At 41.2% G+C, this 24971-nt stretch overlaps 2 protein-coding genes across 3 annotated transcripts in view; one reads left to right on the forward strand and one right to left on the reverse strand.

Annotated features, from left to right (window-relative positions):
* Positions 1–19895, forward strand: part of NT5DC3 (5'-nucleotidase domain containing 3) — a 32414-nt gene extending 12519 nt beyond the window's left edge. Inside the window, exons 4-14 of the mRNA XM_019489318.2 lie at positions 17–72; positions 3925–4015; positions 5094–5231; positions 6908–6968; positions 7185–7287; positions 7415–7516; positions 9094–9175; positions 9511–9597; positions 12879–13019; positions 14097–14161; positions 16152–19895. Coding sequence (XP_019344863.1) covers positions 17–72; positions 3925–4015; positions 5094–5231; positions 6908–6968; positions 7185–7287; positions 7415–7516; positions 9094–9175; positions 9511–9597; positions 12879–13019; positions 14097–14161; positions 16152–16413 — 1188 coding nt within the window. The 3' untranslated portion in view covers positions 16414–19895. The remainder of the gene's footprint in view (positions 1–16; positions 73–3924; positions 4016–5093; positions 5232–6907; positions 6969–7184; positions 7288–7414; positions 7517–9093; positions 9176–9510; positions 9598–12878; positions 13020–14096; positions 14162–16151) is intronic.
* A 703-nt stretch (positions 19896–20598) lies between these two features.
* STAB2 (stabilin 2) overlaps positions 20599–24971 on the reverse strand; it is a 138923-nt gene continuing 134550 nt past the window's right edge. For both annotated transcript variants that reach the window (XM_019489317.2, XM_014608426.3), the window contains 3 exons: positions 24598–24726; positions 22591–22710; positions 20599–21445 (listed from right to left, as the gene is read on the reverse strand). In XM_019489317.2, coding sequence (XP_019344862.1) covers positions 21395–21445; positions 22591–22710; positions 24598–24726 — 300 coding nt within the window. In that variant the 3' untranslated portion in view covers positions 20599–21394. The remainder of the gene's footprint in view (positions 21446–22590; positions 22711–24597; positions 24727–24971) is intronic.

Consider the following 24971-nt stretch of genomic DNA (forward strand, 5'->3'; position numbering starts at 1 on the left):
TTTTCTTGTGTTCAAGGCATTATTAATGAAGATTGATGCTTTTCATTATATCCAGTTGGGAACAGTGTACAGGTAGGTGAAATTATTGCTTAGTTATATTTATGTACACTCTTATTTATGAAACCTTTGGACATTTCACTTACAGCCTACTTAAAATTTGTACTGGCTATATAATAGAATGCACTGGGGTGAAGCTGTGTTGTAGTCTTCTGAAAAGCATGAATGCAAAAAGGGTGCTGCTTAGCTGAACTACAAGAATTAATTCTCTAGCACCTAGGTTGCCAAACTGGTCTTGACGAACTGGCTAGTCACAGAGTGCTGACTTGCATCATTTCCAGCTGCTAAATTGCTTTGAAAGATGACTGAAAATACATTAATGCTGCCTTCATTGTTAACTTGATATGCGACTAGTTGCCACTGGGATACTGTGACCACATGTGGGGAGGGAATTTATCAGTGAACCTTACTATGATATGGGTTGTGCAATGAAAAAACTTGTGCATTGATAGCATAGTGATGCATGGTGTGTCATTTTAAACAGAACCTAGGGTACCCTGCTTTAGTTCACTAGATGAAAGCTTTTGTTTTCTGAAGCCAAAAAGGTCAATTTTGAACTGGTTGTGATGGACCCTATGTAGTTCATACATAACAGCGTAGAAAGAATCAACACAGTGTATTTGGAATGTGCCTTCTCGCTAGGGCTGTTAATTCAAACTGTAGCTTTAGAACCTTCCTCTCAATATATTTGTGCCAATTAACTCACTTGGTTATTTGAATAATCTCATTACATGATCAGCTCTATTGTAATAAGGTTTGTCATGCTTACTTTCAAGAGAGTACAAGACCTCATGTAATATAGTGAATTTAATGTAGTTATCATCATGTTTATTGCATGTCAAGTTCCAAATCAGTGAGAGGTGTTACATGGTTCAGTGAATACCAATATAGTCTTTATGATGCATGTTTTGTATGTGAAATATATTAGCACAGGTTTTTTTGGGTATCCTTTTATCCCTAAAACTAGTTGCTTTTATTTTTTTGTGAATTCATATGTTTAGGAAAGTTTCTAAATAATGTGAAGTAATATTTTTAATTAAAAATTTGTAACTTCAGAGTCCTTTTGAGAAGGCTGTAAAGCCTGAAATTAATCTTCCTTTCCAGGAAGAAATTGCAAAGCTCTTTATGCACAAAGATTGCAACTTTTGGCTCCAACTCTGTGTTGTGTTGAGCAAAGTAAAACCGGGGTTCTTAATGTCCTAATTCTGTGCTAGCAATGCAGTGAGATAAGAGATTTTAAAGCCAAGAAACTTGTGTAGGAGGAAAAACTGCACCAACCAATAATTTTGCTAATCTTGAAAATTGGTCTAGTGTACCTCTGAAGAGAAGCAATGATTTTCTGTCAGGTTGATTTTATTTATTAAAAAAAAAAACAAAACAGTTTTATCTTCACACATAGCCTGTGTGTATCCTATGTGTACTGACACATGCTCACATCATCTCTTTAAAGCCTGATTTATAGGGCTGTGCGAAGCTTTGGGTGGTGGTTTTCGATTCGGAGGGGATTCAAATCTCCGAATCTGAATCGAATCAGGGGACCAATTAAAAGGTCTGAATCAATTCAGAGCTGTCTGAATCTACAGAAAAGATTTGGAGAGCTTTGATTTTGGCAGTCCCCGCCTGCTGCAGCTGGACTTGAAGCAGGTAAGTAGGGGTGGGGGAGTGTGGGCTGGTGGAGGGGATGGCAGGGGTCCCCCGTGGTCCTCTTTCTCCCCCTCCCCCCGCCCATGGCTGCCTTGCCTGCCCCAGCTCCTGGTACTTAAAAAAAAAAAAAAAAGCCCCAACTCACTGGGTGCTGCTGGGGGGGGGGGTGCCCCCCATGCCATGTGCCACGAGCCCCCCAGCCTCCCCATGGCTGCCCTGCCCACCCCAGCTCTGGCTCTTTAAGAAAAAAAAAAAAGAAAAACCCTGGGGGAAAAACTCCTGCATTGCCCTTAGGACTTCGGCGTGCTTGTGCAAAGCTGCTTATGTGGCCTGGGGCAGTGGGGATCGCTCCCCACCGGCAGGAATGGTATGTCAGGGGGGTTTCTCTCTTTTTGTTTTTTGTTTTTGTTTTTTTTTAAAGGGCCAGAGCTGTGGCAGGTGGGGTAGCCATGGAGGGGCTGGGACAGTGGGAGGGGGGCTTGGGGGCTTGTGCAGAGCCCCCCCATGCAGTGTGGGTCAGTGGGGATTGCCTTCCCCCCCCCCCCCCCCCCCCCCCCAACCTGGCAGCACCCAGTGAGTCAGGGCTTTTTATTTCCAAAGTGCTGGGAGCTGGGGCTGGCAGGGTAGCCGTTGCTGGGCTTGGAGAGCAGGCACGGGATGGGCCTGGGCTGGCTGATTGCCGAATCTCCAAATCGGATTCGACCGAATTGAATCGGGACAGTGATTCGAATTACCAAATTGAATCGCTGTCCCCTGAATCGGTCGAATCCGAAGCGAATACTCGCTGCTTCCCGCAGGCCTACTGATTTGTACTGAAGTTTGTCAGCAACATCAGCACCAATGCTTTACTGTAACTATTTGCATATTGCACTGGCAGTAATGGGAAAACTGGTGGAGACCAGTCATAACTTACTACCTAGCCTTGCTCTGAACTGGATGAAAAACCCTGTATGTGCACAGCTGAGGTATAAACTGTGGTGATAGCCAGGATTCCTGGCAACTTTCACCTTTCTTGCATGTTAAGGTTTGGACACTGCCACGTCTCAGAAATGATCTAAATATGATCCTGACCATATACTTCACAGACACCCGTAGTCTTCCGGCTGGCTTGGGATTATATGTGTCTGATAATTCCCAAGTGTTCTATTTTGCAGTACTCAAAAAGCACTTGGCAGAATTGTGCAGGGGTTAGAACAGGAATCACTGCTCACTGGTTCTGTTCTTGGCTCTGTAAGTGACTATATGCACCTTGGGCAAATAATGTCTCATTTTCCCTGACCCTGCTGCAAAATGGATAATATCAAATACTTTGGTTCCAGTAGTACATTTCAGTCTCAAATACTGATAGAATCTATAATTATTTTTTTTAAAACATCATCAGTAGTTATTAAGCCTCATATCACTTAAGGTAAGATAAGAAACTGAAGTCAGCTGCCTTGCCATAAAGCTCTGCAAGAAACCTGGGGGAGGGTTGGAAACAAGACCCAGATATTGAGGTTTATTGATATATCCAAAGTGCTCCAATAAAGGGTGTTAGTTGGCAAAAGAAAAACCTATAAGAGTTAAATAATGATCCATTTGGGGATTGTGAGGATAAATGAGGCTATCCTTACCTCTTCATATTATGAGTTTGTATTTAACATTTGTCACAAATCCTTTAATTGTCATTTAAAACTCAATGAGACTGAGTTGTATTGAAATTAAAAATAAACTTTATTTAGTAATAAAAGTTCCATTTTTTTCCCCCCTTGGTCCTTCAAGGTCATACTGCAGAATAATCTGGTTTAAACACTATTGCATCATTGATGCCTTATGAAACAAAGACAGGGAAGAGAATTGCTTTGTTGAAAAACTAGAAGCTATAACTACTCTTTACAAGCCCTGGAAGCAGAGTTTTAATGGAAGCTAATAGGCTTTTTTTGAAGAAAGAAAAAAGAGCTTAAAAATTGGAATGTGTTTCGTGTGCGTCAGCTTTGTTAAAATGTTACTTGTTTGTAATTTGGCAAGATCTGAATCTGTCTTAACTTATAGACCAAGCTGTTCCTTACAAAACCTGTGAGATCCTCTGATATAGTATTAGTATTTTAGGAAGTTTGGGGCTCGAGTTGTTGTTGGGTTTGTTTTTTTTTGTTTTTGTTTTTTTTGTACAGACAGGCTATCATGCAATAATTGCTTGAAATATCTGATGAACTTTAGAACTGAAATGAATATTGGTATTGCCAGGGGTCTTACTGTTGTTCCGGATGAAGAAGTCATTGCAATGTACGATGGTTCCCATGTCCCGTTGGAACAAATGAGTGACTTTTATGGAAAGGTAAAAATTATAAACTACTTGTGTTTTTAGAAAACAAATGGAAATCATAATTGTTTTTTTTCTTATTTTAAAAAATATTCCTATTAGTTGCATTACTGTAACACCCAAGTGCTTTTTTCTATACACTGTACAAACACGGAGTAAGTTCCTACCCTGAAGAATTTATTGTCTAAATTGGTAGACAACTAGTGGGAGAAAGCAAGAATTATCACCTTGTTTTTACAGATGGGAAACAGAAGCATAGAAAGATGAAGGGGCTTGCCCATTGTTCCTTCACACAGCTCAGTTCAGTAACACCAAAAGGCCTGGTGTTGAGTGGGAGGTCTGTCATTTTTTGTCTGCACCCAAGTGATTATTCAGCTAGGGAGGGATGTATTGACCCCTCTAGGGTCAATGAGTGGTGCTGACACATTCCCTTTTAACGCTGTCAGAAGGCATTAAATTAGACTGCGATATGTGAATATCCTGAAAAATGTTTTGTGTTCCTCATGGCATTATGTTAAAGAAGGTTTGGGGGGATTTTGTTTGTTTTTGCTTTTTTTTCCCCCCTGGTCTTGGCCTGTATGCAGCCTCAAGCCAAGCATGTCAAAATTTCTACATATTTTTGTGGAGAGGGGTTGGCTTGACTTTTGATTTTTACCATCTCACTTCAAGGAAGCAAAATGTTCTGAAATTGTAGTCTGTTTTGTTAGCTTATTGTATCATTCTTTGTCTTTATACTGTGTACCTTATCTAGAGGGGATGTAGATTGCAAACTCCTTGACAAATGGGTCCAAGAACCTTCACTTGATTTTTCCCCCCTCCCCCTTTTAAACAGCAAAAAACAAACAAACAAAAAAACCCCACCTAGTTTGTGTGTATTTTTAAGTGAAATGGTATCCTTATACATCTATGGAATTTTTGGTTCTTAAAAGTCAGACAGTTTTAACTTCATCTGATTGGTTGTTTGATGTTTCCCTTTTGTTAGTTTAAATACTTCTGATTAAGTAGTGGAAACAAAACATTTTTACTTAATAGGACACATTTCATATATAGGACTTCATTTTGGTCAATATTTCTGATGGCTTTTTATTTGCAGAGCTCACATGGAAACACAATGAAACAGTTCATGGATATATTCTCTCTGCCAGAGATGACTCTCCTTTCCTGTGTGAATGAATATTTTCTGAAGAACAACATAGACTATGAGCCTGTTCATCTGTACAAAGATGTCAAGGTATCAGTTTTAGCTGAGATTACTGACACTTATACCACTGGTGTTTTTACGGCTGTAAAAAAGCTTGAACCCTCTGTTTCTCCTTTAGTTAAAAGTCTGTTACGGAACCAGTTTTACCTAGTTGGCTGCAGGGGATTTGTGCTGAGTGGAACCTTGTTGACAGGAGATTGGGAAGAAGGTCTAGATTCAAGAGACTCATTCTTGTGAGAGAAAGTTTTGGATCAGCATTTAAATATGTGCATTTGATGCTGTTCCATATTAGCAAGCAGCATAAGACTACATGGGATTTCTATCCATGTGTACTGTCTGCATTTAGAACCCCCTGCCTCGCCTCCCCTCACACACACCTTACCCATTATGGCAGCTTTGAGTGGAGCTCTTCAGTCCTTCTGATTCCTAGAGATGTACCTGGAAAAGACTCAAATTGATAAAGAGGAAATAAAGAATAACTACATAAGAATACATAAGACTTTTCATTCCATTCAGTAAGAGCACACACCAACTGCTGAAGCTTCCTTAGCCTGACGAAGGGTTTTTGAACCTGAAAGCTTGCTTAATAACTATTCTCCAACCATTTGGGTTGGTCTAATAAAAGATATCAAATTCACCCAAGGAACCTTGTCTGCCTACACAGGAATATAGCACCAGAGAAGTTCATGGTCTTTCCTCTTGAAGGCAGTTGTGTTGTTTCTAGTCTATTTTTTTACAGCTTTTTTTTTAACATTTATTATTTTTAGTAGTCGGTCCATTTTTACAATTTTAATACAGCCTACATCTTTTGAGCTATGTATATGAGTGGTAAACTTAACTATACATTCCACTGCACTTTCCCTAATGGATGAGAAACATTTTGGCAAACTCTACAGGTCCCAAGTAACTTTATATTATTTAGCTATCACTGTTTTGGCAGAAGTTCTGAAGTTTCCAAAGCTCTGCCTCTTCTGTAGCTTCTTTCTCCATCTTCTTTTGTTTTATTGTTTGGCTTTAAGTTTTGGTGTTGTCTTTTGACAGGACCTGGACTGTAGCTACACCAGTGACAAAATGGTAGTAATATTGTCTCACTAGGAAATGCGTTATAGATCCAGACGAGGAAACCAGTCAAATGCTTTTAAAGTTCATTCTAGTTTTGTTTCTTAAGGTTTAAGTTATTATTGTCTGTTCATAAATCTCATTAAATGACAGGGTAGTTGGGAGTGATCCTAACTGGAAAAGCTATCTGACTAAGATTTCAGTTTCTGTAGGAGAGGAATGCATTGTGCTCCAAAGCTCAACAGAAATTTGGTGTAACTGGGGCTTTCCTAAGGGTTTTAGCCCCATGTTACCTCTTAAGGTTCACTTTTTGCAATCTTTTGCAATCTTAGCTAATTGACCCTGCTGCTTCAAGTTACACGCTTCCAGGAAGCCTTTAAATTTAGCATCTTGGAAGATAAGCTGCTTTATAGAGCAGCAGTGACGTATAGCTAGCGAACACCTCAACGGAATAAATTATTTTTTTGGTTGGTTTTTGTTTTTGTTTTTAGTTTATGCTAATTATTCTCTTTCCAGTCTGTTTTTTCAAAGAGAATAATTGTTATAAAAGAACGTTACTTGCATGGTACAGGTGAATAGAGTATTCAGATTTGAAAAGATGTTTTTCTTTGGTCTTTACTGTTAATGCTGTATTGCTATCCTGACAGGATTCGATTAGGGATGTACACATCAAAGGAATAATGTACAGAGCAATTGAGGCAGATATTGGTAAGTACCATTGAGATTAAACATGGATAATTTTTCTCTGTGTTTTAATTCTCCTTTTAGCTTTCATCTCCCTTCTAGAATTTGCAATACAATAAAGTGTTTTAGCATTTTACATTTATTTTATAAGATTTTTCTAATTAAATATGGCTTGCTGTGAATGTAACCAAGTATTCTCTTTGAACTGATGTTCTATGGAATTTTAATATCTTTTACTAGAAAAGTACATTTGCTATGCTGAGCAGACCCGTGCAGTGTTAGCGAAGCTGGCTGACCATGGCAAGAAAATGTTTCTCATCACAAACAGTCCAAGTAGCTTTGTGTAAGTGAGCTGCCACAAAACTTAACTATACTTCTAAAACATAAAAATGAGGGTAGTATGTTCTGTGGTATTGTAAATGTTAGCTCACTACTGCTGTATTTTATTAATGCTGCCATGCTTTCTGTAGGGACAAGGGTATGAAGTTCATAGTTGGAAAGGACTGGAGAGATCTTTTTGATGTTGTCATTGTACAGGCTGACAAGCCAAACTTCTTTAATGATAAGAGAAGGTGAGTATTTTGCCAGTCTAGTGTGGCTCCAGGAAGCCACTCCATGTAAGGGTGTGGGACATATTACTCTGTGTATAAAATTGTATTTATGGTAAGTGAGACTTCATCAGAGACAATTTCTTGTTAAAGTCACGGAAAAATATAAGAATACAAGCCCCTCTGGAGCCTCAACTTCCAGCTTTATATTTCAGATATCCATTATGGGACTGCTGGAGTGAGGAAACGCTGTTTCCTTATTATTACATCTTGAATGCTTTCCATTTTTCAGTTAGGTTTAGGGGACTCAGCACATTTTCAGGGTTTTCATTCGAAATGTTATTGTTAAGAATCACTTGTATATTAGGGTAGGCAGGCCTTAAAAGCAAAACAACTTGGTGTGCCTTCTCTGTGCCTATGTATTGGCTTGGTTTTTTTTAGAAAGACTTAATTCCTTTACACTTAATACTGTTTAGGGGCAATAGTCTGCTTTTTCTGCAGTATGATTCAGTTAGTCAGTTCCTCTTGGTAGGAGGGAAGAGGGGGAAATGTTACATCTCAAAGCAGGTTCTTTGCTTATATGTATATGTCATAGTCATCTACATAGCAGGGGTATCAAACTCATTTGACCCCACAGGCAGGATGAGGGATGGGTGGCATGGGGCTAGTCCATGGGGCCCATGGACCTCCTCCCGCTCTCTTCTACCACCCATGTTGGATCCACTACACGTAGTATCCATTCTGGGACCCACACCATATGCAGCGCCTGCCTCAGCTGGTCCAGGATCCATACTGGATCTTTGATACTCCTATATTAAAGGATCAACTAAAATAGTTGGAAAAATTCATCTTTGCAAGCTTTTGGGTACAAACACCCTTTGTCACACTGAGGAAGCATCTGCAGTTGGCTTGTGCTCTTTCTGGATGGAATAGAATGGAAGCCAGAAGTCAGTATGTGAGGGTGCCTCAATTTGCATTTTCACTGATGGGCAGTCAGTGGGTAAGAAGTGGGTGGGGAGGTGGGGGAAGAGGATGCTTTCTCAGCCTGATGAAGGATGTTTGTACCTGAAAGCTTGCAAAGAATTTTTCCAACTATTTTAGTTGATCTGATGAAAGATATCGGATTTACCCAAAGAACCTTGCCTGCCTATATCCTTAGACCAATACGGCTACAACCTATATCCCTGTATTAAAGAATCTCATCTGTATATCATTCCCAATTTTCTTTTTGTTCCCTTCCCAGTTAATATTTGTTGGCTTAGTAGCTGCATACTGCCATCCCTGAGTGGGAGGTCAGGTTCCTGACTTACTCTAGCTAGTTATGGAACTTCAGGGAAAACAACAACTGAGCAAAATTTCTTTAACTTTTTTTATATTTGTATATATAATATTTTATGTATATGAAAGAGATGCAAGATAATGTCTGGCTGTCTGTTGCTATAAATCAAGGCCCAGTAGTTATAAAATACATTTAGATTTATCAGGCCTTAGTTAAAACTTAAACTGATTATTTTGCTGAAAGATTGGCATATGATGAAGCAGTCTCTTGAGCACTGTGACAAGCATGGCAGATGTTTCTTTCTTCCTTTTTTTTTTTAAAGACCATTTCGGAAGGTGAATGAAAGGGGAGTGTTGCTTTGGGACAAAATTCACAAATTGCAGAAAGGCCAGATATACAAGCAGGTATGTACAGTTCCAGTACATTCTCTCATTGTCTTTATAAATTTCATTTCCAGTTGCTAGAATCTTAAGTCTTTCATAGCATTCATAATTTTTTAAAATCAAATTAAACTGTGGTTGAGAATTATTTGACTAATGGAATGATTGTTGTGGGCTTTCAATATACACATGTAATATACATATTCTGTGTACATTTTTGTAATAAAAATGTTACGTATAATGTGGAATTCAAAGTGTTTCAGTGTGGTTTTTAAATTTGTTTTTAAACATTTTCTTGTTCATGAACAGGAATGTTGGATGCTGTTTTGGTACACACTTTTTTTGTTGTTATTCTGCAGGGTAACTTATATGAATTTTTGAAGCTTACTGGCTGGAGGGGTTCCAGAGTCCTGTATTTTGGTGACCACATTTACAGTGATCTGGCAGTAAGCAATTTCTTTTCCTAATACGATTTCCTGAAAACAAACTTTTTTGCTTTTTGTTTTGAAAAGCGATTTAAAACAAGAAGCTCTCATATTCATGTTTCTAATTATTATATTTTAAACCAGCGCAATTTGTGGAAGTTAAAATTTCACAGAAAAGTGGCTTGAAGCATTGAGAGAACTTAATGTAAAATAGCTTCCAAAGAATGATGATTATATTACCTTGCACCTGCCGTGTAGCTTTTAGCTTGTTTCCAAATTGTCAAGGGCAGGAATGCAAGCCCTCATTCTTGAGTCAAATACTGGGTGTATCATTTTTAACTGAGAATAAATACGGATGTCCTACCATACAGTATATTGCTGATTTGGATGACATTTACAACTATCTGTAATGAGAGATGAATGAACTTCTGTTTTGAATTGCAGGAAGCAATCTTCCTGTCACTACTTACAACATCTTGTTTTATGCCGTGCTATCAAGGGCAGCCACATAAAACAAATAAAAGAACAGTTAAGCTGTGGCGTCAAGGTATAGGTTAGTAAAATTATCTTATTTGTGCAGTAAGATAGAGGCAATTAGCTTAATATGCTACTTAAGATTGTCTTGTGCCTTCCCTTATACTAATGGTTTTCAACATTTTGCATACTGTGTTACAATGGAAGAAAACTTTAGGACCCTCCATTCCATCTTGCCCTGCTTAGGGCTTAGCTCATGCAGCATAAGGTTAGCAGAATCTGGGCCAAAGAGGAAAAAAAGAGCAATTGTATTTTGCACAGGCACAGAGAAGGAGATAGCACAGGGAGCTAGTGGCACCTGCCTCACGATAAAACTTCCACAATTGACAGGTCTTAGCAGCTAATAGGGGGAGTGTCTTGTGGTCTGTTATGCCAAGGGAGGTTAAGTACATGAATATTGTGGAGCGTTGCCCAGCTGTGTACACTCCCCCGATACCTCTGGCCTTATGCCAGTAGAGTTCCTTGATGCAGTGTGTGGCAGGGCACTTGATGTACCTGCCACTTTAAGAGGTCAGTCAGTCTGTTGAGCCACCGACAGGTGGAGGTCAAGGCTAATTGCAGAGTCATCTGACCCAGGGCGGGCAGCAGGTGAGGCTAGGCCTGACCAAGGGAGTCACCTGATTGGAGGAGGTTTGGTTTAGATGGGGTATTAGCCCAGACCCTAAGAACAGGGCTGCCAGTAACATTGTGGAAGCTGGTGAAGGAACAGCACCCAGCAGGAAGGCTGCAGCTCTTGAATGCCAGCAAGGAGAATAACATCTGGGGAAAGGGACTGAGAGTCTGGGCCTATTGAGGGGCCAGGTGAGCCCTGAGAGAGGGGTTAAATATTTGGAAGACCTAGTGAAGGGTCTGGGTGAACCCAGTGAATGGGGTGGAGTATGGGGGCCTATTAAGGGTTCTGGATGAGCCCAAATAAGGAAGAAGCTGCATTAAGGAAGACCTATGGAGGGCTCTGGTTGAGCCTAGAGAGAGGAAGTGATCTATGGAGGGGCCTGAGGGGGTGGACCCACAGAGACAAGGGCTGAGGGCTGACCCTGGGAATCTCGACTAGCCTGTGTGGGGCCAGGGCCCAGAGGGGTTGAAGGGTGAAATAGACCACGGTAGAGACTGCCAGAGTTGGGAGAGCCTGGAGTTCTTGACTGGCCTGAGGTGGGACCAGGGCTTGAGAGAAGCTGAAGGTCCTTGTGTGGCTGCAGCCAAGAGGAAGGGACCAAGGGGCATGCAGCTGGGTTGATGATGGCTGATGCTAGGCCATCTGATAAGGAGGGGTCAAGGAAGGGGTCTGAGAGTGAGCCTGGGGGCCAGAGGTGGAGGAGTCAGATGGGACGTGGGGCCAGGGAGCCTAGTGGTTAGCAGCCCAGGAGGGGCATAGGGCATCTTGGGGGAAGGCTGGAGAGTGACAAGTAAGATCAGGAAGGCCTGAAGACTGATCCTGGTTAAGATCTGAAACTGCACCCTACTGAGGCAGGTTAGCGTGGTGGGGCTGCTTGTGGCAGGGTAGCCTCCATGAAATGCCGCATATGGGCCACTCCAGGGAAAGGCGAGGATGAGGCACTGGAAAGCCTCAACTCCCACTGCCTTGTGGGTTACTCCATGGAGGGGGAAGGCTAGGGGAACACACCCTGGCAGAAAAGCACTTGGCAGGAAAGACCAGGACCACATGGGTCCATTGGCCCAGTGCGGGGCTGGGGAATAGAGTGTGTCCCAGTGTGGGGCCAAAGGATAGCGTGCAGGGCCAGACAGATCAGAGGGCCTGGATAGTGAGGCCTGGCGAGGGGTCTGAGGATTATAGTGAGGCCCAGTGAGCATAGTGGGTCCAGCTGCCTAGCGAGGGGCTGGGATTAGAGTGCAGGACTGGGTGGGTCTGAGGGCCTGGAAAACAGCCGGGAAAGTGGAGATCTAAAATGGTCCAGGACAAGGGACCAAAAGGTACTGGCAGCCCAGGGAGTGGTTGTGTGAGACTTAAGGGTTTGAGGGGCCATAGAAGAGACTGAGGGGTCTGGCAACCTGAGTGGGGCCGAGAGGGAGATCAAGGGTCTGGCAGCCCAGGAAGGGGCTTTGCGAAGAGACCCAAGAGGTCTCAAGGCCCAGAGTATGGCTGAGGGGCTGAGGGGTCAGAAGGCCTAGTGAGGGGCGCTGTCAGCAATTGGTAGAACATCTGTAAGGATGCCACCTGCGAGGCATGGTGTAGGGGAGGTATGGAGTCTTGCAACTGGCCCATATGGCCAGGACCACATTCCGAGTGATCATTATCAGGGATCCTGATTTTCCCCAATTTAAAATATCACAAATTCTCTGATTTTTAAGAACCCGACCCCCCCCCCCCCCCCCCCCCAAAATCTGGGATTAAAATGAAAAGCCCCTCACTCTACCTTCCTCCTTTCCCCCCCAGCCCTGCTGGTGCCCCTCGCTCCCTGCCCTCCTCAGCCCTACTGGAGCGGGGGCACACAGCTTGCAGGGCTATGGGGCTAGGGACCCATGTCCACAGCCTCTTGCCCCCAGCAGGAGGTGGCGGCTGCTGCAGTGGAGCAGAGCATGGAGAAGTTGGGAAGTTTCCTTTGCGCCACCAGAATGAGTCCTCTGACTTCGGAAAAGCAGAATTTGAAGTGTATTTTTAAAAATATTGTATCTCATGTTAGGAGGGCCTGACGACCATGTGCTTTGGATTTCTGCTTACATATAGGAAGCAATTAATTTGATACCCTTGTATGGCTAAAGAATTGTAAGAAATTTTTCATTTACATTTTGCTATCCTTGTTGGTAAATAGGATTTGACTCTGAAGCATGGCTGGCGTACTGGTGCCATTATTCCAGAGTTACGATCAGAGATTAAAATCATGAACACGGAGAAATATATTCAAACCATGACCTGGCTACAAACCCTGACTGGATTACTGGAGCATATGCAGGTTTGTATGCTTTTAAGTAGGTTTTATTTAGCAGAGGGAATTCAGCCAGTTCTTCTAGTTACAATTCAGGTTACAAGTGTTTTCTGTCTGATTTTAAGTCTTTTATATTTAAGCCTTTAAATCTGATTGTAGATGACCAAAAATTGCAAGAAGTATTGAATTTTATTCAGCTAGTTTCTTCACAGGTTCTAATGAGTCTCAAAATATACTGAGCGGAAGCAAAAGCAACAAAATAATGTTGTGTTTTAAAGCTTACTCAGCAAAAACTTTTTCTTCAAGTATGCTGGTAAAAGAATCTGTGTATGTACCATGGCCTTCAGCTTGTGTTTGGTGGGTAGGGCATAAGAGATTTCTGCATATTTCTGTTTCTCTGATGATTGCATTTGATGCTTGCCTACCTTCTGTCATAACCCAGTGGTTTTGGTGCCTTGGCATGGTGGAATTTTCCCGCCACGTGAGAGCCTCTTGCAAAAGTAAAGGCTTTCTGTTGTTGCAGAAAACCCCCGGTGCAAGAGAGTTCCCGCCATTCGGATGTAAATTTGTGTCCCGCTATTGGTCAGTTCCAAATTATGCACACGTGGTGGCTAGTAATTGGCTTGCTGGCCGTTTTAAAAATTAGCGCGACTTCCGCCCAAGTCGGAGAACTTTGAGCACGCTGCAGAGTGCTTCTGAAGAGATCTGACTCGTGGCTGAGCTAATCGATAGCCTGATCACCTATCGATTCGTCTCCCCGTCGCCGAGCGCAATCCCAGATGTATCCCTTTCCCTGCCGGCCCGATTTGTAGATGGATGTGCTGGCCTGAGCCCTGCCAGCTGGAACAACTAACGTAGTTGTTCAGACGACCGGACCGTTTTCCATCGCCACAGCAAGCGACGTAAGTAAAGTTTTACAACCATAAAGCTTTCTCGGCCTCTCTATTCACCAGCCTGCCCCGATGAACAAGTAATTGAATCACCTCGAGTCGGCTTTGGCCATCCGAGACACCTTCAAACTTTTTTTCCAGTGTAGAAAGACTCTCAAGCAGCACTTTTTATAAATGGCATGTTCAGTTACTTGATATCTATATTTTTGTTCAGGTCCACAGAGATCCAGATTCTCAAATGGTTTTAGAAGAATGGAAAAAAGAAAGAAAAGAAATGAGGTAAGAAATGAACTTCCTTATATTTGGGTGTTCTTAATGATACTTGAAAATGTTAATATCAACCTCTTCAGTAGGTTTCTGGTTTGGAATTTCCCAGTTTCTTTTCCCCAGCAATTGATATTCTCTGTTATAGTTACTGATAGCCATGCATCTCATTTCTTTCCTATCTTCTATCTACCTCTCCTGCAGCTTTTGTCTCTTTCTACAGACCCCGTGAACTTGCACACCAACTGCAGAGCTTTGTCATGGTTTTTTTTCCTCCTACCCCCACAATACATACATTATGATCTTGGTCCCACACATAGCTTGATGTTACCCTGATACTGTTTTCACCCTCCACAGTCCTGATTTTGTAGTCTTAAATTCTACTTTGTTTCTCTGTGCCTCTTCCATGTTCAATTTGTACCCATTGCTAACAGCTCCATAGATTAACTTACGTCTAATTTAAAACCACATTTCTGAATTGAGAGAGCAGCACTTAAATTTCTCTGAAATGTTATAGCATCTGACATCAGATTTTTTTTTTTGTGGGGGAGGAGTTCACATTTTTTAAAGGATGCAAACAACCCCACTTCCCTCAAAAGAAAGGGAGATTGGTAATAGCATTACAGCAGTTGGCTAAAGAGCATTGGTAGGAAAGCCTTTGGAACCAAGAAGGCTCCTGCCAGTCCTCTTTAGCTGGAAAAACGGTGACTGGGGTAGATGGGATGGAATGCAAGAGCTCAAGAGTGAGATTTGCAAAAGCAGGAATGCAACTTCAAGGCAGAAGGAAAGGCTTTGTCTGGTCAAATGGGAAGAAAGGGGTCTTGTCTCCTTTTAAGGGATCTTTTCTTTCTTATGTGGGGAAGTAAGGCAGGGGGTTCTTCACCTGAGCTGAGAGTTGACCAGAGGTGCTCAGGTAAGCCATCATCCTTGCACACCAGAGTTGTATAGAATTACTTTTCCTGCCCACTGGAGCTCTCTCATACCCTGATGAGCAACTCCTTCCTGCAAGATCACAGCAGGACCAGGTTTTGTGTCCTGCTGTGAGCATTGGGCTGACACTGAAAAGGAGTGTACTTCCCTTATTGCTAGATTGACCAGGGCAGGGTGGGTCTCTTTTACCTTCCCCAAAGTAGCTCCTGGTTGGGTAGGTTAGGGAATATGGTTCAATTTACTGCAGCTTAGCAGGTATCATTGCAGGTACTCCATTCTACAGTGTATCTAGTTTATTAAGAAACTGGAGGTGGAAGTGCATTTTGGAGAAGGAACTCATTAAAGAAGCTGGGGAGCAGGGTTATGACTTCTAACAGCTGGTACAGTGAAGAGGCTTCTAACAGCTGGTACAGTGTTTCTCCAAACTCTCAACTCTCATACAGGGGGAGTCAGTGAGGTCACAAACAGGCTACGACTCAGTGATGGGTGGGACAAGAGGACAGGAGAGGAAGGAATGATGACTTTTGTGTTGGTCATTGCTAGATATCTCCCAGCTGATGACTCTGGCTTCCTTGCTTTTTCTTCCCCCCCTATCCTGGAAAAATGGGAATTATTAAGAACTTGACGACAACAACAAAAGCCTTCTCTTCTCCAGCCCCCCAAAAATCAGAAATCTGACACACTTAAGATTTTGTGTAATGCCAGTGAGGTCAGTGGCAATTTTGATGTTTGTTTCCATAGAAGCAAGATCAAGTTCTTAGGGTAGATTTTTAATATTATTAATAAATAAGTAACAGAATGTCAGGGAAACTTTTGAAGTGAGTTTAAGTGGCTTGCACACGGCGGCAGTGGCCACCACTCTGCATATGGCTGCTGGGTTTTTCAGTTACTGGAATTTTTACATAACTGGCAATCCCTTTACCCTTGGGATGCCGGGTAACAGAGATTTTACTGTATGTATATATTATGTTACCAGTTCTGATAATTTCAGATGCCACTGAATTAGTAGTAGCTGGTAAAAGGTGCTTATTTTTTTTTTTTTTTTCCTCTTTCTTAATTTTTCCTTTTGTGACAGGGAAACTACCAAGAACTTCTTCAATTCACAGTTTGGGAGCTTATTCAGAACTGACCAGAATCCAACCTATTTTCTACGGCGGTTGTCTCGATTTGCTGATATTTACATGGCATCACTGAGTTGTCTCTTGAACTATGATCCCAACTACACATTTTATCCAAGGAGGACTCCTTTGCAGCATGAGCTCCCTACCTGGTCAGATCAGCTGTGTACTGGTACATTCAGAATACCTTTCCTACAAGAGATGCTTCAGATCAAATGAGTGCTGGGCTTGTCCATCACTGTCATTAGTTCTCCCCACCAATGAGTGCATCTACCCAACTCATTTTATCAGAATGTAGATGCCCTTCTGTAAAGCATCTACTGAAGTAATTCTCAACCAGGGGGCTGCAGCACTTTGGAGTGCAGTGAGACCTTTTTACGGTGCCATAGAATATTAGCGCTCTTAGGTGTGCAAACACCTACACATGATTCGCAAGATAAAACCAGGGATTTTAAATAGGAACCCATAATTTCATAAACATTCTAATTTATTGTGGTCTTTCTGAGTTATTTGCAACAGAAGAGTCGTTCTATCATTGTGAAAGCTAAGAGCTGGCATTTTCCAAGGGGTGCCTTCGGTCTAAAAGCATTGAGAAACACTCATCTTGCACATCCATATTGCCTATCTTGATCTGGTCTACATTAACAGACCAAGAATTTATGCATTATTGGCCTCTTCTCTTCTCTGTGTGTAACTGCTCTTAAAAGTGGAGTTTGTTACAGTTGCACATGATGGGGAACATTGACCTCCAAGAATGTTAGCTGGAAAAACAGATTTTTTTTCCCCATAGCAAAACTCCTCTCCACATCCTTCTGGTTTACAGAGACAAAAATGTTTCTTTCGTTTTGGTACTAGAGTTCCACCTGGTGACTCTGATTATATTTTGACATGATAGAAAATGTTGAAGTTAATTTTTTTTAAATTCAGAGCACTATTGTCCAGTTGACTGTGAGGTGGGAGGGTCAGGTATAGTGTAGTATAGTAACTTCCCTTGCCATATTTCAAAGTGTAATGGCTTTTAATCATGTCCTACAGAGAGCAGGCCTATGCTGCAGTCACAACAATGATTGCATTGCAGTGCATTGTAGAGACTGCACCTGAGCTAGCTTTGAATTAGCTAGTTCAGGAGCCAGTAGGAATGTAGCCTCCATAGCATAGAGCTCAGCACAGGCCTTAGGCTGTGGTAGGTTCTGGGGTAGGTTTTCAACCCTGCACTGAGTTGTGCAGTGCTGCAGCTAAACAGCTTTGAGTACCTGAGCTAGTTTGTTTGGAAGTAGCTCAGGTGTTTCTATAATATACTGCAGTTACAATAGGGATCGCAGTGTAGACATACTCTGAGATTCATAGCTAAGAGGCTGCTTTTTCTGTCTGTGTGCATTCATAGCATCATACTTTGTTCCACCCATGACAAAAAAAAAAAATGTAAGCTTTGTCCATGTACAAGTGTGACTAGTAATACTTTTTAACTTTTGTGGTCAGCTTAATGCACCTTGAATGAACATAATTTTCAGACAGTGCTGAACCACCTGCCCTCTGGTGTGTGGAATTATGCATCTTTTGAAACCTGGGAACCATAGTTCTCCATGAAAGACTGCATTTGAACACTAAATCAACATGTAGCTTTTTGCTCATTGTTGAATGATGTCTTATAATGTTTTATATGTAATTATGAAAATGGTTTTATGTAACCTTTGAAATTTCAAAAGATGCGCATGACTAGCCAAAGGACTTTAAGACAAAGAAAACTGAAAAGCAAAATATCTAATTAATTTTTTAAAACTGTCAAAGTTGAGGTGAGAGACTAATTGGATGGAGTGAAATAACTTTGACTGTATGGACTAGCAAGAATATTTATTTAAAGTACTGATGTCCTATGTTAATAGATGAGCAGGAACTTCACACTGTACAGTTCTTGATGTTTCAAAGACTGAACTGAAGTTTACTTGTATTTCGCACAAAGGAAGCATCTTATGACACGTTTCCTGAAACAGGCACTTTATTAAACCACTAGAGAAGTGTTTTCTATCTGGGGTCTTTTCCCTGTTCTGTGACCAAAGGAGAGCTTTCTCTCATCAGTGCTTCCCTATCCAACCATTTCAGGACCTCCGTAGTTTGATTCAATTTAACCCTTTTAAAATATATATTTTATCTGTTAAAGTTTCTAAATTTTAAGTAGTTCCTGAAAATATAACTAGTAAATTGTATACAGCAAGAATTATTCTTCATTTCCTTTTAGGGCATAATTTGCTTCCAACCATGATCATCAGGTAAATGAACTTTTGCTGACCAAAAGGTGGCTTTTCTTTTTTTTTTTTTCTTTTTTTTTTCCCTTTCCTTCTTCCCTTCCACCTCTGTCCCCCTCCTCCCCGAGCCTTTTCCATTCATCTATATTTGTGTGTCTGGAATGTTTTTGACATGCAATATTTTTCAAATTCTAAAAAGCATGTTTGCAAACTGAAGGATGTATTTTAAAACTGCTTGTATAATTCCAAATGTCCTGGATGCTTGAAGTAAATTTGTTGCTGGCCTGGATATAATATTGGTTATAATATTCTTGTTCACAGTTTTCTTGAGCTTGTTTTCCAAACCTGAACACCCCCCCCTTGAAATGCATGAGTTTTAATTTGCTGGGGAGGAAGAGAAATCTCCAGTGATCCTTAGTCTAGCTTTACCAGGTGTGTTGTTGCCTAGATTATACAAGATCTCTTTAAGAGAAATCTATTTTGTATGCTGAAGTTTGTGTGTGGCAGAATCCCCAATTTAGTTTTCAGTACTTTATTATCATAATGCTAAGCTAGAACAGAAACTTGATTTTACTGTACATAGCATCTTTCATACTCCAGGGATCTCAAAACACTTTTCCAATGATTGTATTCTAGAGTATAACTAGTAAATGAAGCAATGAAGGCACTATGCTTTTTCCATCTGACTGAATGGTGAATGTTATATTTAAAAATTGTGCATTGTCACAACTTTTTGGTGCTTATGCTCTTGATGTTGACACTTAATGTTTAGTCTCTTTAAATCTGGTTTAAAAGTCAGTCCTGATATACTGCTCAAGTGTTAAACAAGAACAATTAAATAGATATTGTGTGGGAAGATTTTGTTAGTAAATCTGTACTGTGCATTGTTTCAAGTCTAATTTCATAAATCAGTAAAATATTATTGTTCATAGCTATTGAGAGCTGTGTGAGAGCAGTTGTTTAAATTTTTAGCATGTTGCTTGATTTCTTTAATATGTACTACACACAAGTTTTAGTGGTGGGGGATTCATATTTTTCAGCAAACAGTAAATATGAGTTTGACAAGTTTATTAAGTAGTCATATTTACATTTTCAGTGCTAGAATACTTTTCTTATTTTGGCATAACTTTAAAAATGCTTAGTTTTTCTAACTGCCTCAGCTCTTTAACTATGTAGCTCTGCTTTCTGTGTTAATTACTTCTTTAACACTTCCATTGCTGACTCCATGCAGATTTTACAGCATGTTTAAAGGACAGTGTCCCTTTTAATTTTTGAAGTTTATTTCAGGTGAACACCAAAATGAGGTGAATTGTTTATATCTAATCTAAATTGGTAATCCAGAAAACTTAATCTTCTGATCTAGAGGAAAAATAAAGTTTGGTTAGTAAAACTGTATAAGAGTGTAACCATTATGATAAACTATTTAATTTTGCCACAATAAAAAGTTCTTGTGTTTTATCTTTTTTTGTTCCTGTAAGAATCTTCAATTTTATTTGTCCAGTGAGGACAATAGGGATGGGAAACTGGCAAGCTTATTAACTGTGTCAGTGGAATTTCTTATTCTTTAATGGTGGTAGTTGGAAAAGGAAAGAGAGGGAATGACAAAAAGAATGTTAGTTTCCAGCTCCTTCCTTCAGTCACCGACGCTTTTAAACTTAGGATGTCAATACTTATGCCTGATCTGGTGCATCAAAAAGTGCTGGGCCGATGTGGCTTTTGTAACGTGTGAAGTTTGTTTATATAACCTGCATCTTAGGATATTTTCATAAAAGGAAAACTTTGCTATAAAAATGAGTTATTGTAGAAGATAATGCCAGTATGTGTCATAAGAATTAATATTTAATATCAATGGCCAACGGAGAGGCTATTTTTGATATAGTGTACCTAAAAAAGGTGGCAGCTATTGTCCATTTGACACTTATGTGAAATGTAGAGTATTTGTATCAGCTTAATCTATATGAACAATGCAGAGGATGACTTTTACTCTTTACAAACCTCTTAAGATGAATGTGAAAGGCAGAACAGATGGTGAACAATTTTTTTTTTTTTTTTTTAACAAGTAATCATACATGGTCTACATTTCCTATTAGTTCTGATGTGATGAATACTCCTCCCCTTTCCAAAGATGACAAATTCTGAATAATGTGAAATCAGGCATATACCATATTTGCATCTTCATTTACTTCAGTTTGTACAAGGAAGAACAGTAATGACAAAAGCAAACAATTTTAAAAATGAATGTCTTAATGCTATTAAGTGTTTTTGGCTTAAGCTCCATGTTTACCACATCTAGATTCAACCCCAAGACAAAGCGGAGCTATAGCGGCAAAAGAATAGCGGGCATATACCAATTAAGGTCAACGGGAGGAATGCCTGTGTGTTTTTGAAGAGGTAATATCTGTTATAGAAGGGCATGAGTTGTGAAATAGTTGCCAGGTGGACTTTGGGAAACGGTCATCTTGGGCTGTTATCTGGCAAATGCTATGTTCTTAAACTTTGATATGTTTGAGGAAGAAGAATGGGATCTGCTTAACTCTGGTAGGTCAATTCAGATCTTTATATTTTTGCATTTTGACATGTGAAGTTTGACCTATATATTGGTATAATCCAACTCACTATCTCATAACACCCTGAGCTACAGTTTAAACTAAAGGAAAGAGAAGGAATGACAGAAAAGGAACATTAGTTTCTGCCTTCTTTGTTCAGTCACTTTCCCTTTTAAACTTAGGCTCTCAATACTCGCACTTGCTTCGATCCCAAAACAAAATGAAGGCATAAAGGCAAAAGAACAATTTAAGTTTTAAACTTAAATTGTTGGTGTGATTGATTATTTTAAATGTTGTACTTTGATCATTTTGGAGATGATTCACAGTAAATGTTGGGTTGTGTTGGTTTTTGTTTTTTTTTTTAAACCCCATAAACAAGCATCTCACAGTCTAATTCTGTAAGTTCAGTCTTCAAAACTGATCTTGAGGACCACTCGTCACAAGCTGCTGTTCATCAGAATCCTGTAAAATATAAATTTTAAATTCAGTTTTTGACTCTCTTGTCCAATATATGTTTTATCTGACAGTGAGTTGCTGTATGTATATTCCTATGCACATGCACCAGGAAAACTAAAACCTAGGCTAAAATTTAAACTTCACTCAAATTCTTGACTAGATATCCTGCCAAGATGTTTTATCTTGTATCCAGAAAGGAATTTATGGCCTTTGAGTCTGCTCATGATAAAACAATAGGCAAGGGAAAATTGTCTTCAACCCTGCATTCCGTTGAAGTCAACAAAGGCATCAGTGGGATTTAAGTTTGTGCTTGTATGCTCTTCTGAACTGAGCAATAAGGATTAACACCACTTACCTTTGGTCTCCTTAACTCCTTCCCTGCAAATCTTTTAGGGTGCATATATAGTGCCTCCCATTCCTGTTACCAGAGCCATCCCAAGCAGGGGGCAGGGCCCGGGGCAAATCAGCCCATGTGGGGCCCTGCCCCCTGCTCCAGGGGGATGGGGGGTAGTGAGGGGCTGGATGCGAAGCTGGCAGTGGCAGTGTGGAGTTGCTGCAGCCACTCCTCCCAGCTCTGCGGGGCCCCCCAAAGTGCGGGGCCCAGGGCAGTCGCCCCAATTCACGCCCCCCCTAGGGACAGCCCTTTCTGTTACAAATGTCCACGGTTGTCACACCACATTTACCAGAAATACTTTGTACAAAAGCTGTATGCATGTCTCATAGGAAAAATATTGAGTGAAAATTCCTGTTTGTAACATGGAGTCAGTACAGAAAAGGCTGCAAATGGGTGTTTCCAGCAAAAGTAAAGAGATTGGCCTCAAAAAGAGGTGTGTTCTACATATTTTTCATCTTTTGTTACTGCTGTAGCAATAATGGAGAGAATGATGTTTCACATAGACAAATCACTACTAGCCACCAGTATTTTAACTGGAGTCCCTCTGCAGAGCAAGATTGGTCTAGTAGTCTGCAGTTCTGGTACTAGTATCACAGTATTATTTTTGAGGCCGCACAGTTAACAGTAGGTAATTGTGTAAGAAGTGTGGACATACTTTCCCTGTTCTAAACTAATGTCTTTTTGATACAGTTAATTATCTTCTCTTTCTGTGATCTTAAGCTAGCTACTACAGTTGGAAACCGCACTGAAAACTTACAGAAAATGGATCGTAGGTAGGTTCTGGTGGAGCAGTTGCAGTAGAACTTTCGTATGAGGGATTTGTAATGTTTGAAGGCTGTGAATTGTCCAGTGCTGTTGCATCAATGTCATCTATAGACTGCAGAAAACCACATACCCCTCATTAGATTCCATCATTCTGTTATCAAATGAAGCATTCAGAGTTTCACTCCTGGCTGTGCTTCATGTGACTAAATAATTCATATTGCTATGTCTGGAGGCAGTATGGGCTAGTGCAGCAGGTGCAGAATTGAGACCTGAGTTCTGGTTTGGGCTCTGTTGTATGATTATTGGGCAAGTGGTTTTGTTCTGGACTTCCCCCTTCTCCCCCACTATCTGTCTGCAGATGCTTGTTAGCACAGGAACAGTGTCTAGCAAATGGGGCTCCACTCCAGTCTTGGATACTACCCCATTTGAAATATGTTTCCCTTTATTTAATATTGGCATTTCTAAAAGAGTTGGTGTGTTCTGTATACAGGGTTAGAAGGGAGAGGAGCTCCTGACCATCTCCAGGAAGATTTTTTTCTAATGAACTGCTGCTTTCACCTTGTGTTTTTGACAAGGTGTCAGAATGACTGCTTTTGCTTTCTTTCACCCACACTTACCCCATTTTGGGTAACCTGCGCTGAACAGCTCTATTGTTGCTGGTTTGTTTCCAGTGAAGGAAATGTGCAAAACAAATGGGTTTTAGTTGACTGTTACAATTTTTCTTCTGTTTCAGAAGCATAGCAAACAAATGCTTTAATGTTTAAAAAACTCTGGCCTTTTTCTATTGAAGGGTAGTTCAAATAAACACAGTGGACAAGTCCAGAGGAATGTCTTTTAACATCAAAATATATGGGGAAAAGAGAACGGGTTCTAGTAAGAAACCGTAATTAGACTTTCAAATGAACTCTCTCTCTGTAGCACCTTAGGACGCTGACAGAAGTGATGCTTGTTGTACGATCAGCCCCCTGCATGACTGTAGAGTGCTTTCTATGATGTGACGTGTGCTCTAAAGTAGAGCACCTCGAAGAACTTTGTTCCCTAGGTCAGTTTCTCAGCATGATCAGGGCTGGCTGATGCAACCCATCCCTGCCCTTGGTGCTGTCTGCACAAAGGGAGGAGGAAGGAGCTGTGAGCTCAGGTTTGCCTGACCTGAGCTGGATGGGGGAGTGGGTGGGTTGGAGCCCTCCCAGCCCCCTCCCCCTCCCCCTCCAGCTCAGGTATGGCAAATCCCAGCTCACTTACCCACCCCTATACCCCCTCCCTTCCTGCAAACAGCACCAGAGCTGGGGAGGGGGGGGCGGGGCTAGGGGAGAGAGTCTGCAAGCGGGCAACTCCTCCCTGGACTGGCTCCCTCCCCTGCCTCATGGCACTTTATGTGAAGCACCAGGAATTAGAGCGGGGACCTGCATGCTTGTCAGTGCCCTTAGTGTCGGTGTCAGGGCTGTTGGAGAATACAAGTTTTAGGTGAGTCTGTTGCGCCTTACGGAGTCTTTCTGGAATGACCAGATCCCCAGCAAATGCAGATTTATTCTGGGTCAGACAAATGGGCATGCTGTTTCCCCACAGTGCATGTGGCCTGGTCTTCAAGAGGCCATTACTCGCCTCTTTCATGTTTAATCTCTAGCAGCTGGAGGGAGCAGCCTCGTTATGCCCTAGAAAGCACAGACTGCATATCTCTTGCCCTGTCTTTTTTTGGGAAGCAGTACTGAGAGTCTCCTTGTGCAGGTCACTGGTTTGTACGGGCAAGGCTGTTATTACAGTTCCCTTGAAAGTTTTTGCGTCTCTGTTTAGGAGCAGATTAAAATTTACAAAAGCAAAGCTAATCAAACATCCCTCTACTGGGGACCTTGCAGTGCATAGGTATATATTTTTAAAAGGATCACTGGAGACAGATGTCAGTGGATAGAAATCATATATTCGGGCATAGCTGCTCATATTTTGGGTATGAGATACTGATCCCTGCTCACGGTCAACTCCAACCCTCTTCTCTGCCTCCTACCTTGAAATGCTGGAAGCCACTGGTTCTGTTCTTGAGTCTGAAGTAAGTGTACCCAATAAACACCATGATTCCAATAAGCAGGATGGTGGCAAAGAAGATTCCTGTTCCAGATGCAGCACGTAGAGAATGCTAGTTAAAGAGAGACAAAAATGGTGAATTGTGGAAGCTCTGCTGAGCATTGTTCAAAAGCAGAGTTGTATATAAAAATGCTGGTTTTGGTAGAGTTCCAGGGCTGCGGAGAAGGCAGTGACACTATCTAGGCCCTGACTTGCTTTTCTATTTGAACTTCCAGCTTCATAGTAACCAGGACTCATGGTTGATATCTTTTATTAGACCAAGAACTTTTACAATCTTTTCTCTGATGCCTGAAGAAG

The sequence above is a fragment of the Alligator mississippiensis genome, chromosome 4, assembly GCF_030867095.1.
Source record: "Alligator mississippiensis isolate rAllMis1 chromosome 4, rAllMis1, whole genome shotgun sequence".
NCBI classification, from domain to species: Eukaryota; Metazoa; Chordata; order Crocodylia; family Alligatoridae; genus Alligator; species Alligator mississippiensis.